The following is a 15,746-nucleotide window of genomic DNA, read 5'->3' as shown; positions in this document are numbered from 1 at the left end:
TACACTGTTGCAATATCTGCTTCATAATACGCCACGATGTCGCCGAGGTTATCGCGTATATATTTCTCTCCCTGCTTTACATAACTGATATACTTTTAATGTATAATGGCAAATTGTATTGGCGGGTGCGCGGGGGCTTTTTACAAATTTGTTAACGACGCAACAATTTTTGTTCTAGCAACTTCATTGCTACCAATTTGTGTGTGTGTGTGTCTGTGTGATTGAAAAGCGTGTACTATACTCATGCACTTCTCTAATCATGTATCTTTTTAGACAAGACAACTAATTACACAAACACTATTTAACTCGTCATTTATCAGCTAGGTTGTAACCTATCACGATTACCGAACAAAGTTGCAACAAAGTTACTCTACATAGAAAGCTGGTTATTATTTTCCACAATTCTCGTCATTTGACAAAATCAAAAGGAAATAGATTAACATGCACACGTTCTTTAATCGGATGCAAAATAAATTTTTAAAAAATTCAAATAAAACGTAGAACTATGTGTGTTGCAAAAAATAGCAAGAAAAAAAAAACTTTTGAATCTGTAAACTTACCGACGTTTTTCTTGATTGCCAAGCATTACATTGTGATATTTTACGTTCTTCGTCGTATGATGTTATCACCGGAAATTAGAGCGGCGGCTATAATTTTGTTTCCTGAAAGAAAAGACCACTGTGTGTCTCGCTTAAACATTCTCAAGGCCTGGTATCTCGAATGCGTGGTAACATATAAAGATCGTGCGTGGTCTAAAAGGAGCTATTGTTCCCAAACCCATACGATTCAATCTATAAATGGTCTCTTGAAACTAATCTCTCACGTACAGTTGACAATGACCAGTAACGCGAAAACAAAAAAAAATTTATATACGCGTAACGTGTTAGATGAAAAATAACTCCCACACGTTATATATTATCAAATGATAATAACTTCAACTTCGACTTTTTAACGCGAAGTGATTGCTTGTTTAATAAAAACAACTTGGTTTTTTTTTTTTTTTTTTTTTCACTCTAGGTTGAGACAACTTCGAAAGAACTTTGTTTATTAAAAACTTATTTGGTTTTCAAACGATTGTTTTTTTTTCTTTTGCAACAGCGATAATCACTTCGAACAAGCTGTTTGTTAATTTGATTCGTTTATAGACGTCGAGTTGTGTGACGTCGTTGTATACTTATCTCCCCATTTTATTGGCAATTTACAATGTACAAAGTCGAACAAAAAAAACAAAAATAAACTGTTTATATGCGTAATTAATAAAGTCACCTTATACCAAGGTGACGCGAGAAAAATATTATCGACGACAAAATTAAAATGTTCCGTCACGTGTTACACGATAGTGACGCAAATCTTCTACATTTTGAACACGCGCGACCGAGATCAGTTCTCAATACAATTTGAATTTTATAACCGATTTAATCGAGCGTTTAAATGCAAATTGATCCGGTTAACGATTAGAAAACTATTACGAACTTCTTTTTTTCTTACGCGTTATTTCTTCGAAACAAGAGAACTATATCATTGTGACAAACGAGAAGAAGTTTGTGTATCTAGTTTGTCTTCTCTGACGATGTCAATTCGCGCGCAATAATAATAATAATAATAATAATAACGACAGCTAGTATAAAATACCACGAGAGATGGAACAACAATAGAACAGCTGGATTCGCCGCAAAAAGTGTCTCCTCTCGAGCTAGACAATACGCAATGTTCTCTTACGTTGTCGTGGAATCATTGAGAGCGAACGAGCGATCTTGGCAGCGCGGTGTTTTCGGTGGTCGTGCAGAAGTGTGCCAGTCGCAGCTACCTACCACTTGCGTGTGTGTGCGTGTGTGTGTGTGTGTGTGTGTTTGTGTTTGTGTGTGAACGCGCAAGACGGCGGGCCAAGATTCTTCAAAAATTCAGCCAACAGTACAATTTGCACTTACGTTTACCTTCTTTTTGGAACACGTTCAACTTGACTTTGCATACATCGCGAAAAATAACACGGATCTGATTTAAAAATATATATACGGTCAACGTTCACAATGTTGTTATCACTGCGTGTACTTGTATCTGTGTGCGCGCACAACAGATACTTATTTATACAAACGCAATTCGTTTCCGGAACGATGTGAGTGTGTCGTTTACACGAGAATTGTATTTTTTTTATTTTTTTTATTATTTTTTCAATGCATTATTTCCACAGAAGTGAGTTTGTACTCTTCTTATCAAGTGGTGATTTATTTTCCTGGTTAATTTCCGTGAAGAGATAAGTGCGCGCGTGATGTTAAGGATTAACAAGAAGAAGATGAAGAATTAAGAAGAAGAAGAAGGAGAAGAAGGAGACGAAGAAGAAGAAGAATCGCCGTCTCTTGCGGTTTAGGCAGTGTATCAAAATTTTATACAATTTTGCGCCGTAAACATTCGGCAGGGCGCGTGCAGACAACTGTAACAACATTGTTACATAAAGCGTCTCGACTCGTGCACGTCATACTATATGCATTACTGACGTATCGCGCGCGCGAATCGTATTATGAGAGCACGAGCAATTCGCGCGCGGAGATACGAGAGATACTCGGCTTGCTCGCTCGTGTGTGTGGAGTTATAGTAGCGAGTGGAATTATAGAGTGGACGAAAATATCGAGCACACATGTACATTAGCTCTCGGTTATACTCTAAATATAGTCGGCATTTTGGATAAAAATCTGTGGAGAGAGACAGAGAGGAGAGAGAAGAGAGGAGAGAGAGAGAGAACGGCGATAACTTCGATACACAAAAATCCGTGATGCATTTTTGGTGATAGAGAGATAAAACTTTTTATCGGCAGTCAGTTTTTAATAGCGTAACGCTATTAAAAGCGCGGATAACCGACCGAGGTTACAAAAATATGAGATCATTTTTTTTGTGCGCACAGTAGTATAGCGGAATTTATAAGTATACACAGAGCGGCGAGAGAAATGCATATGCATTAGTAAAAAAAACTCGCTAGTTTTTTTTATTCGATAGATCACAAAATAGTGTCCTGTGTGTTTTGTAACAAATTGAAACTGTGTGTGCGCGCCCGCTAAACGGCGAGAGATGGTCGTCGATACATCGACGACCGAGCGGTTCTGTTGCGCGATAAATTAATGTATTGTGTCCGATAAATTGACTGACACAGCGCGCGGATGTAATTATCGATAGTTACATACTCATAATGGTATCGCCGCGTATAGTTGTGACAAAGCGCTGACATATAAATCGAGAAACGGCGAGTCTTCGCCGTGTGAGGATCTTCGCGCGAGTCCGAGCGAGATGCGAGAAAATTTCTTTATTGCGTTATGACTCGATCTACCACGATCATCAATTTATTTATCATACGTCGTATACGCTAGAATACCGGGGGTTGTGTATGGGAGAAAAACACAAAAGAGAGAGACGAAGCGAGCATTTATCTTGGCTCGAGCATGAAATTAAACCCTTCAAAGCGCGTCTTGATACACGCGACGTGTAAGAACAACAATAACAGCGAAACAGGTTTTTTCCAAATTTTTCAAAACCAGCGAAACTGTCGCCAAGTGACATTGTTGTCCGACGAAAGAAACGCGGAATTGAATTATTTTACGTAGTCGAGTGTGTCTGCTCGTCGACCGCGTGAAGATTGAATAAAATAAATTTTTTTTTTATTCAAGAATAAAGTAAATTTATACACAAGTCTAGAAAAAAATATTCCACATTTTTCAGTTCGTTCAGCTTCGGTACAAAGCGAAAAACATGCTTGCGTATCAAGAGTGTTTCGTTTTTCTACATTTTACATACCTACTTGTTTGTCAGAACGCCGGTGTCGAAATCTATAGTCTGTTTTTCATCGAATAATAATTTTAGTATAATGCAAAACGCACGAGGCACAACGTTATTAGAATACCGTTTTTCCATAGTGTCCGCCGCTTTGTGTCGCTCGTGTGTGTATCGCAAACGTAACTTTAATCGTTGACCCTGTAACGGTAGTATATGAAGCCCGCCGGGCCGCGCTGGCCTATATTTTGCGCGGCATGAGCTTTATCGTTGTCAACGTTGCCACCCTCGTCGTCCTCGCGCACTTTGTCCAAGCAGAGAAGTTCTTCTTGCAAGCCGTCGCACAATAGGCCGCGTATCACTTATTCGCGGTCTATTTTCTCCGACATAAAGGCGCACAGGCTCGAGGCTTGGTTCCGGGCGGGTAGCGGGAACAGGAAGGGGGGGTTGATAGCACCGGGATACCCCATCACGGACGCAAACACTCTTCTCGTCGTGATTGCGCGGCCGCGACTCATCTATTATTCACCTGGCTTCCAGCATCGCGTACGTACGCGACCGCTACCATCCGTTCCAACCTAATACGCTGGAGGCGCATCTCCCTCTTTTTCTCACTTAACGGCCGAGAAATGTCTTCGCTTCTTGGTAGATATTTCTCGACCGATTTTTGTCAGATTCTTTTCTCGTTCTTTGTTTGTCAACTAATACGTTTATTTAAAAAATAACTAAATAATTATCAATTATTAGCGTAATAAAAGAGAGAGAGATATTAAAAATACGTTTAGAAACAATAGTGCCTGAAATAGTGATCCAATAATGATCAATATTTATTATTTATAAGGTTAACAAACTTTCTATTTTTTATTTTTGCATTTTCTGCACATAATATCCGATACTCTTTTTTTTTGCAATCGTGCTTCAAGCAGTTAATTACAGTGTTAATTACAGTGTTAGCAGTTAATTAACACTGTTTCTATTTTCTATCGTATAGAATAATTAACATAAATACTTTTTTATTTCCTATGTCGTATAAAATTGACCATCGTCATCGATCGCATTTGTTTCAGCGGAAGCACGACCACCGTGGCGAATAACGCGACTCTTTCACCTCCGGATGCCGGAAGAATATCAAACACGGAGGCACAGGTACAGCAGGACGGCGTGACGGCCCTTCACAGGGTCTTGTACGCCGACAGCATCGTCGAGAAGGAGCGCCGACTGTCGGAAATGATTCTGCAGCTGCAACTGCTCAGGGAGCAATTGCTGCAACAGCAGGAGCAGACGAAGGTAAACCATTTTCATGTATCACATGTATCTCTCAATTTTATTAAGACGTTAACACATACGTTCGATGCGAAAACAACAACAAAAAAACTTCGAAAACAAATTTATTGTCACAAATTACAAAGAATATTGTGCGACGGTAGAACTCCAATACGCTGCCGACAGGTGCACGTTTTGCCGACATGTCCAATTACATCATATCCGCAGGCGCGCGGTGTATATCGTTTACGAACAGAAAAAACAAAAAAAACAAAAAAAAAAGAACGCGTGCTATACGCGCGGCTGTAATAATGACGAAATCGGAGAATGATAGATTGAGTGTCTCAACGTATACCTAAATCGCTACCCAGTGTAGTATTGAATAATGAGAGAAAGTGCATCGATTATCGTGGAATTACAATTATACACGGTCGTGTAGATATCACGTGCAGAAAAATGTGAGAGTTTCCTCTCGACGCGTTGATTGGTGTGTCCGCTAATTTAGCGTATATCGTGTGTGTGTGTATATGTACATATATTAAAAAAAAAAAAAAAAAAAGAACTAACACGCGCGATTCAAAATTTGCGTAAGAGGAATCGCAATATACTTTATACTCGTGTAAATATATATATGCGAGATTTTCTCTCTCTCTCTTTCTCTTTCTGATAGCGCGAACAACTGAAAAATTCCATACTCTCCCTCGTGTCATCGGAATGTCAAGCCCGTATTCTTCCGCTTGCAAAAGCATCCCCGGCGATATTTCTGACGCCGAGACCTCTCTCTGCGATATTACCGTACTAATAGCAGCGAGTCCGTTGCGAAGTAACAGTACACCTTTTGATGCGCCTGCATCACGCCAGAGTGCAATTCGCAGACCGCGCTCGTTCGCTCGCTATCGGACCCGCGCGAGCGTTCTATGGTACAATGAGATCTCATTGAAATCGTTTAGGTCTGTATCGGATTTGATAACAACGCCGCGCGTCGGAGAGAGATTAGTATCGTCTTCCCATCGCGCGGCGATGACTCGATGCATTTGAGGGCGGCCGCGCGGCCTCAAAAAGCGCGGGTCATCGCGTGGCTGCGGCGAAACACACACACACAAACGATCACCAACGATCGCCGCCGACGTCGTCGCCGCTACGGCCGCTACGAAGGAATCGCGGGAGACCGGAGGAACCTGTCTGCTCGCAAAAATTCGAGCGCGTGCAGATAATGCCCGACGTGTATTACCGTTATTATGCCAGTCATTTACGTGCTGTGGAAACGATGTTTCTTCCTCTCCTCCTCCTCCTCCCTCTCTCTCTCTCTCTCTCTCTTTCTCTCTCTCTCTGATGTAAATTCACCCGCCGGCGAAATTCTACGAATACATTCGTGCGAATATTCGTCATGTGCGGTATACGCGCACAGATAGAAGGGGCGCCCCCCCTTTTTCTTCTTGCGCACATACCCGAACGTTAATATGCACAGAATTTGGGAGCGCGGCAACAACATTCGTGGTGCGAACAACGATCGCGGGAAACGTCTCTTCTCGAGATACCGCGATTTTGCGGGGGTTTCCCTTCCCGCGATCCAATGAAGTTATAAAATACGACGAACAAGTTGCTGACACATTTTCAATTACATAACGGATACATATACGAAAGAGAAACGGGGGAGAAAGATGTGTGTATAATTTTGACAAATAATTGTAAATCAATTCAATTTATTAGCGAAACGAGAAATGTAGTAATAATAATGAAACATTTTAAATTTTTATGCCAATTTATAAAATTATTTTACAACAAAATGATTTTTTATTACGTTTTTTTTTTTTATTTTAATCTTTGAACTAAAAATTGCGACTTAACAGATCTTGCATTTGCGAAAATATTCTTTCACAACAAATTGTCAATATAATTATAACAATAATAACAATCGACGCACCTCGCGCTCGAAGTATGGACAATTAAAATACTGATCGTATCGGCGGATCGTCGGGCGTAAATTGATACTCTCTCGGTTTGAAGATTTGTAAGCAAGCGAGAGGGAGCGGCTTGAACAATCCTCACGAGGCCACCCCCGGATGAGATCCTTCAGAGTGGAAAACGTTCTCTCGTCCGCCATTTCATCGGCGCGGAGTGAAAACGCGTTTGTGTCGGCGGCGTTTGCGCGCGCCGGGCGCCTCGAGTTTAGCCGACGTTAAAGCGGAAGTGCAACGGAGATGCTGCGCCGCGGCGTGGGAGGGAGGGAGGGAGGGAGGAAAGAGAGAAGAAGAGACGTGGAGAGAAAACAGGGGGCGAGGGAGAGGAACGGGAGCTTAGGAGCGGGCGCGTGAGATAGGTAGAAGCGTGAGAAAGAGGTAGGAGGGGTAAAAAGGCGACAACACAGAGAGGAGACAGAGAGAGTCGAGAAAACGTAGGAGGAAGGCGGTAGTCTCGATGTTCTCCTCCTCTTGGGTCGCGGAGGGCGTATAGTAATGTTCGAGTTGGCAGACTCGGGGTCGAGTGGGGGTCTCCCTCTCTCTCTCTTCCTCTATTCCTTTCTTTGTCTCTGTCGCACGTGTCTTCTCCTCCTGCGGTGTATGTGTGAGTGTGCCCCTCTCTCTTTCTCTCTCTCGCTCTCCGTTACCTTTCCACCTGTTATGCGACGCCGTGCCATGCTGCATTGGCACAGGTGTGCGCGACCGCGTAACCAGCGATAGAGCTCGCACACATACACACACATACACACACACAGTTCTCTTCAGCCTCCTCGGTCTCTAACAGAATCCCTCCTCCCCGACCTTTCTCTTCTACCTTTCTGTCCCCTCGCGCGTCTCTTTTTCCCTCTTTCTTTCTCTCTATCTGTCTCTCTTTCTCGCTCTCCCTCTATTCCGTGCAACATCAACTCGACTCTGTCTTTCCCGGCGAACGAGCAGGCCGATCGCGTGGGCGGCGAAGATCGTCTTCCCCTCTACACCGAAACGCTTTCACGGTTCTACCTATATATACGTTCCGGCTTCTCTGCACCTGCAGCAGGGGCATACCTACTGTCACGCCCAGTAGTTCGATTATAATCGAGAACCTGCTGCACGTGTGCTTTTTTTTAGGCGAGCACATTCCTCTGTCGAAGACGATGTCAAAATCCCGCACACGTGTGTCAATGATATATATATATATATATTTATTACATAACAAAATACAATTCTTGAAGAAAAAAAAAATCAGCATTGAATTAAACGTCGTATTATCTGTCAAAAAATTCAACTACAAGTGAACACAATAGTTTGCGAAATTTTTATCGCGTCTCAGTATGTAGAAAAAATTTTTTTCTCTGATTTAGAAGAGTAGAGATCACATGAAAAAAAAAAAAAAAAATGTTTTTACATTGCGTTTAGTTTTAATCTTTTAAATCTAAGAAGATTAGTAGAGACCTTTGGATCGAAAGTAGTGGCAGCAAAATTTCGAGTCGCGGGTTGACGAGATTTTACATTCAAGCACCCGCTCTCTTTGCGAACGAAATGTTAGCTGCCCCACGGGCGTACGCAAAAAAAGCAAATTATCTCCTCTGGCAGATGCGTATATTTCTCTGAAATAAATTTTCGTTCTCCATAAATTACCAACCTGCCAAACACGCGCGACGCACCTGTGCGTGAAATTAGTACATTAACACGTTTCACTGTGTACTACTTTTATATATTTTAATAAGTATTACGGTTAGCACTATATTATACCAATAAAATGCACGGTATGCATATGTATATATATATATATATATATATGTATACCGTGTGCGAAAAATCTTCATGTGACATTTGAGAAAAAAAAATTTGTTGGTTGGAATCTTTTTTTTTTATTTATTTATTTATCCAAACGTTGTTGGTCTATCAATAGATATGGACAATATTTTTTTCGCAATTTTCTTTATAATTACTTTAATCACATCTTCCTTTGCATCAGTTCAAATTCATCATTTTACGCTAGAAAAAGTGTGCTCAACAAAATTTTACCTTCTAGTTTTTTATTAACTTCGCTACGTGCACATCTATGGCGACAAAGTATGTATAATGCATGCTTTGAAAGCAAAGAAATGTAGTTACAATAATACAAACAATCTATGTCGTAATAAAACAATATATGATTTTGAATTTGAATACAACAAGATGGGGCTAATTCTGTTCGAAACATTTCTTCCAACGTAACTATCTCAATCGGAATGCGCTTAATTAAATGTTTATCGATTTTTAATTGCGATTTTTCAAGCCGCGACACAGAGAACACGCATGTCTTAGATGTATGCATTCGATCTGCAAAGATAATCGTCAATTTTTGTAATAATAAAGTAAAGTCCACACACGTATGATCTAAAGAGTCGCGTTAAACAGTTCTTTATTGAATTATAACGTGTATTATTTATTTTAACAAAAAAAAATACATCATATATCAATGCGTTTACATCTATACAAAATATCTTCTCGTATTTGTACATATTATATATATATACATATATATATATATATATGACACGACAATATCGTTATTACGCGCGACAACATGGTCTACAAAGGCGGAGCGAAGCCGTACGGGGGCACCGTGTTTTGTGCATCAGGAACAAGGGGGAGGCGAGCGTGCGCCGCCGTGGTTCTACGCTGGCGTGTGTATGTCCATATCCGTTTGTCCATTTGCGTATCGGCCGGCGCTTTATGGGAATTAGCAGTGTATTGTGGACTGCCGGTGGGCGGGCTGTGTGTGCACCGGTGCACGAGACACGACCGCAGGCACGTCCACCCCCGCAATCCGGCATCGGTGGCGGTAGCGACGGCGGGGGTTGCGGCGGGATAGCCGAAGGGGATGGCAAGAGATAAAGAGAGAGAGAGAAAGAGGAAGAGAGAGGGAGAGGGAAAGAGAGAGAGAGAGAGAGAGAGAGAGAGAGAGAGAGTCGAGCAAGAGACACAACGGTTACGAGTAGAGGGAATTGCCGTGACCCCCGAGGACGGGAGGGGGGGGAATGATTCTCTCTCTGCACCACTGTTTGTCAATACGTGAGCGATATGATCACCAAGTATAATCACCGGCGAACCCGAGAGAGCGCCGGGGCTTTCTGTCAATAGAATGCTACTTTGTGTGACCACCCGCGACCCCTCGGCTCGCTCATCCCGCTTTTCCATTCCTCTGTCAATCCACCCGCTCTCTCCCACCCCCCCGTCCGCGCGTCCCGTCGCTTATATATTGTATCAAACGCATCCGAGCGTCCGCCCTCTGAAGCCGCACATCGCCGCTCGTAAAATCCGTATCGACCACGAAGCCGGTAATGCGTACACGTACTTGACGTATATGTATATGTGCGCACGTGCGCGCGCGTGCACGTATACGAAGATAGATATGTGCCATAGAAATACAAAAACGTGCGCATAGAAAAGCCCCCGCGGAACGTGGACCGTCGCGTTACCGCGCGCGTGTGTTTCCCCGCGAAACAAAAATACGTCCTTCGTTCTGCATATTTGCGCGACGTCTGTTTTTGTTTTCTCCGCGTTACACACGGGCACATGCACACACCCCCGCCTCCGTTCTGGGATATTTTTTTTTTTTTTTTTTTGCGCGCGCGCGCGAGTTCAACTCGCCGTCTACAAAGAGAGAGGATTGCGCGCGCGGCGCGGTATCGCGGCCATTGCGATCGCGAGGTGTATACGCATCACAAAACGTGCATTCCGGCGCGATGTAATGCGTATACGTATGCAAAAAACGAGAGAGAGAGAGAGAGAGAGAGAGAGAAAATCAATGACGAAACCATTACTTGTGTGTTTATCCGATAATTACGGTGCGTATAAGCCATCGTGCGCGCCACCGCGCATAATTAGCGGTTGTTGTCGGCAACGGGATGTTTAACAGGTTGATTAGCTCACATTTCATTAGATACCTCGTTACATATTATATTAAGGTGAAAAATGATTTCGCTTTGCGCGCTGGAACGGTTACCGGTCGCGCTTAAGAAAAATTAACAAAAATGCCTCGCTCGCGTAATTTTCACATTAAAAACTCATTATATAGAATTGCGATTATTATTACAAAACTATCACACATCGCGCGGTTTGTAAAAAAATATCAAATTATATGTAATCTATGAGTGACGAGATCGCAATGTAACGATACGACTTGCGTGTATTTGCTCGCGACGCAAATTGTTGTTGCTCTCTCCTTAAAACAAAGTTTCGTAATTTTTTTAATAAATTTCGTCATTTCTCTTCGTTATTTCCTCTTATTTGCGTTACGTGTTTAGCCGCCCGTCATCGTATTTCCCATCAGCCGACGCTTATACACCTCGCTTACCACCCTGCGGGGGTATATATATCTCCCCGATTCCGCTTCCGCTAACGAAGCTTCCGCAAAGTGCGCATTATCCCCGCGATGCGTCGTCGAAACGATTTTTGCCAGAGCGCGATTCGGTCTCCCGTTAAACAGGCTAAACGAGCGCGGTCGTGTTTTCTGCCTCTCCATCCGCTTTTGCGAACGAGAGACGTCGACTTACGCGCGCATTCGCGCGCGAACACCTGTCTTCTTTCCGTTCAGCATCCCCCGTGTTCGTTGTCGTCGTCGTCGCCGTCGTCGTCGTCGTCGTCGTCGTCGTCGTTGGACGGGCGAATCATCGCGCGGAGTGGGAGACCACGCCGCCGCGACGACCAGGTCGGCGGCGTATCTTGTCGAGCGATCAAAGAATTACCACACTCGAGCGGCAGGCCGACGGTGTTTGTCGTTTGATCGCGAACGTTTGCGCACCTCGAAACAGATGTGTAATTTGCACAGATTTAATCCACTCTCCGAGACAAATCGGTCGGTTGCTGATCTTTTGAGGATTTCCATTTTCGCGTATGTCAAACTCTGAGAACGTCTATACGTAAAAGCAATTAGTTACAAAGGTATTGTTACGTACTTTGTGAAAAATCTGGATTTACTGTGTCGTATGTATCTCAGTACAAAAAAAAAATATATATACATATATATAACGTTAAAGAGTTTACGCATAACTGGGAGAACGCGCAGTGAATAGGAACCGACATCTATGTTGATCCATAGACTCATATGTGGCCGGCGTAAAAATTGAAAATGCCAGTGCTGCAATAATTGAAGGGGTTTCAATCGAATTTATTGGCGCCAAAAGCGCGCGTTCGGTATCGCATGAAATTGAATTACAGCTTGAAAAAAAAAAAAAAAAAAAAAAAAAAAAAAAAAAAAGGACGAGAGGGAGCGAGATAGAGAGAACGACACTTGTAACCCGATCGCCGCTGCGTTTCTAGGCATCGAAAGCTGATCGAGGACCATCGGCGTAAAACGCGTTCAATCAGCTCCGTATACGTATATCCATTCGAAACGGCCCCGGCATATCGGAAGTAATACTGCACTCCAAAAATCGACGATACGATTACGCGCGTACCCTGTTTTCGTATTTTTTAACCGTAACTGCAGCGACCCAACCCGTTATTCAACGTCCGATTGAATGGCCGTAACAAGGCGTAACTCGTTTTTTTTTTTTTTTTTCCAATACACGTTGCTGCGGCGTTACTGTGTGCCTCTCTTTTTTTTCTCTCTCTCTCTCTCTTTCTCATATACATATATATAACACATATATATATATATAACGGATATGATCGGTATCATTATCAATATAAATCGTGAGGCGTATCAGTATCTTGTTAATATAAATACATTAACACACACACCGAGCACCCGTGATGGGTATAATCGTCATGGTCGGTAGCCATCTAGCTGTTGGATTCGCATTACACCGTGATGTTTAATAATGATTTAAATGCAGTTTCCAATTAGTGTATAAAAATAATACACCAGTGTATAAATATAAATATGTATGTCAGTGAGAATTAATTACAACTTGAGGAAAACTTAGAAATATGAACATTTTTTTTTTTTTTTTACATCTTGAATCTATAGATAGGATATCTCTTTTTTTTTTTTACTTCGCGTCGTTTTGCAGTCAATTTCACAATGCTTGCCGGTTACTTTGTCGCACACCAAAGAAAATATTTATGGCGTTTGTCAACGACGAGGGGGGGAGGGTAGTTGAACACGACGAGACGAACATTTGAAATCGCACGAATTCGTGACTAAATACACTTGCTTTGCTCGGAAAACTCTACCCTTCTTACGCGTTTTTCGTGAGAATAGCTTATACCCATGTATTCTCTTTTGACGCGCAACCGAGTGTGTATCGCACGAAATATCTTAATCGAGTCGGTGACGGCTATTAAATTAATTACGAAATAATTATGTCGCCGGACAAATGCTTTTTTTTTTTTTTTTAAAATGCTTACTCGCGAGGGTGCGAGGAACATCGAGGAACTCGCTAATTCCCATCCCGGTACAACACGTCCGGACCACTCGTCTGCGACGTTACGCACCGCGAAACCCTCTCTCGCGCGCGAAACTCTTCTTGTGGCCGCCACCTTGGCGCTCGTTCCTCAACCTCTGATTTTCCGTGACGAGAGAAAGACCTCTCGTAATTATTTTTCTCATTAATGCGCCCCATTGTTGACGCGCGTAACGGCGGTATCGGCACGTACTTATATAACCGGCGCGTTTCTTTAATTAAATTCTCGGGTGAAACGAAGCGTCGGTACAAAGAAATTTCGCGGACGCTTCGTGGTTAACGAGCGCGGTAAGAGATCGCGGTATAATTATCGCGGATAATAATAATATATCGAGGAGGAGAAGAAGAAGAAGAAGAATTGGCATTGTGTTACCAATTTGAAAATAAATAAAATAATAAACTTATATCAATCTTTTGTTGTGCTACGCACGGATCGTATTCTTTTTTTTGTCTTGTCTGTGTATAATTTTATGGATAAAGGACACAAAACGAAAGATTTTCGCTGCTTATCAGAGAGATCAGCACGAGATATACACTTCGCCTTTCTCCCCTGACGGGGGATATATTATTGTCGAGAGAGAGAAACGCGGATCGTGAAACACGAGACAATTATCCTCACTTCTAGTTTCTTTTGTTCGAACGAAAGCATCATTGCAAAAAAAAAAGGATGAATATCCGTGCGCGCGGATATTGGAGCGAACCGCGCCTCCGTAGACTCACAGTCGTTCTTATCTAACGGCGGGAGCCCCCACGTTACAGCGGCGCGGATTGTTAACTGAATCCGGGAGCCGGCATTGTTCGAGGGTACCGAGCGCGCAACAGTAGCCCATTGTATTCTCTCGCGGACACGTCCGTCTCGACTTTTCTTCCTCTGTCTCCCGATAGCTTTTTCTCTCGTTACGCGATTCGTCACCGCGTCCCCGCGACTGATTGTCTTCTCTCCCGGGTCTTCTCATTGTGACTTCGCGAGTGTCCCACGTATAATTGTTCGCGTTCGATTGTCGAGCGGCGCGCTCGACAATTCCCGCCGTGAATCTCATCTTCTATTCGCACCGCGAGAGAGAGAGAGAGAGAGATCTCCTCCTCCTTCTTCCGCTCGTCCGCGTTTATCGAGAGTGCTGGCCTACCTTTCGCAAGACGCGTCTTTGAGCTCGACAAACGTGACCGCTCGCAACGTGTGATCGAGGATTGTAATGCGCGATTTTCGATTCGACGGCGCCGAGAATAGTTCAAAGTAAATATCATCACTGCGAAACCTGTACCTTTTAATCTTCCGCCAGTGATTACTCTCTGATTGCATTATGACCCGGCCGCGTAACAGACGCGATTTCTCGAGAGGGATATTTCACGGACGTAACACGCGGCCGTGAGGATTGTCGCGGTAAGTGGCAGTGTTCTTCATCTTTTAACCGATTTGACCCGTGAACGATCTTCTCCCAACGGTCACGTAGATGACCCATGTCTGAGCGAAGTGCTGGGAAACTTTTGACGGCAATGCGACGTCACACATCAGATTTTATTGAACATTCGGGAAATACAAAAATGAAGGACAGTTTGATCTCACGTTTCTCCCTCTTTTTCACATTTTAGATAATTGTTGCAGTAGTCAAATCATCATCGTCGTCATCTTTAGTCGTTTGTTTTTGACGCAACGCTATCGAGCGAACATGTAAAACCTTTTTTTTTCAATGTTGCGCTGTAATATTTGAAAAGCTAAGATACAAGAGATGTTTGTAAATTGATAAACCGGGATGGGAATGAATTTTTTTGTTTAATATAATGGAAAAATATTTTATTTTTAGACTTCTCGGTAGTCAAGCAATTTTGAGATTCACAATTCAAGCGCCTCCGCGGGAGTAATTGAGCGCGCGACAATAGACGCGAATTTTGGAGCGCAGTATTTAAATCTAGATATATCTCGCGGAGCGCGATGGTGAGGACTACAGAATGAAGTGGAAGTAGGTACCCCGGGCACATTGAGTGCGGTTATACTTGTAACTTGGACGGCGACCCCGTAAGAGAGAAGGAGAAATGAGAGAGAGCAAGCCGTACAGCGAGAGTGCTGCAGTAGTAAGAATTCTAACGCGCGCGCGAATGTGAATGAGCCCCGCAGCTGCCACATTCCTATGTGCCATCACCGTGATTTCCTTCCATTTTCTTTACTCTTCTCCCCGAATATCCGAGGTAGATCTCGCAAGAGAGAAAGAAAGAGAGAGAGAGAGAGAGGGAAAGAGAAAGAGAGAGAAAGACAGATTTGCATTTAATTGCGAATTTTAACTTGCCCAACGTCAATGCGCACAAAAAATTCGTTCGAATTCAATCTCGATCTCGGTTGCGATACAATTTTAATTCTATCGATTATCTCGAACGAGGTTTGGTTATAGGTTCG

At 42.9% G+C, this 15,746-nt stretch overlaps 1 protein-coding gene across 4 annotated transcripts in view; it reads left to right on the top strand.

The window, feature by feature from the left end:
• The window catches only part of LOC109852819 (transcription factor SOX-5), a 134,832-nt gene that overhangs the window by 104,576 nt on the left and 14,510 nt on the right, over positions 1 to 15,746 (top strand). For all 4 annotated transcript variants that reach the window (XM_020424328.1, XM_020424331.1, XM_020424329.1 and 1 more), the window contains one exon: positions 4,824 to 5,043. In XM_020424328.1, coding sequence (XP_020279917.1) covers positions 4,824 to 5,043 — 220 coding nt within the window. The remainder of the gene's footprint in view (positions 1 to 4,823; positions 5,044 to 15,746) is intronic.

The sequence above is a fragment of the Pseudomyrmex gracilis genome, unplaced genomic scaffold (assembly GCF_002006095.1).
Source record: "Pseudomyrmex gracilis isolate BER0280 unplaced genomic scaffold, ASM200609v1 scaffold_36, whole genome shotgun sequence".
Taxonomy (NCBI): Eukaryota; Metazoa; Arthropoda; class Insecta; order Hymenoptera; family Formicidae; genus Pseudomyrmex; species Pseudomyrmex gracilis.
The sequence above is the reverse complement of the archived record's forward strand: the minus strand, read 5'-3'. Positions and strand labels throughout refer to the sequence as shown.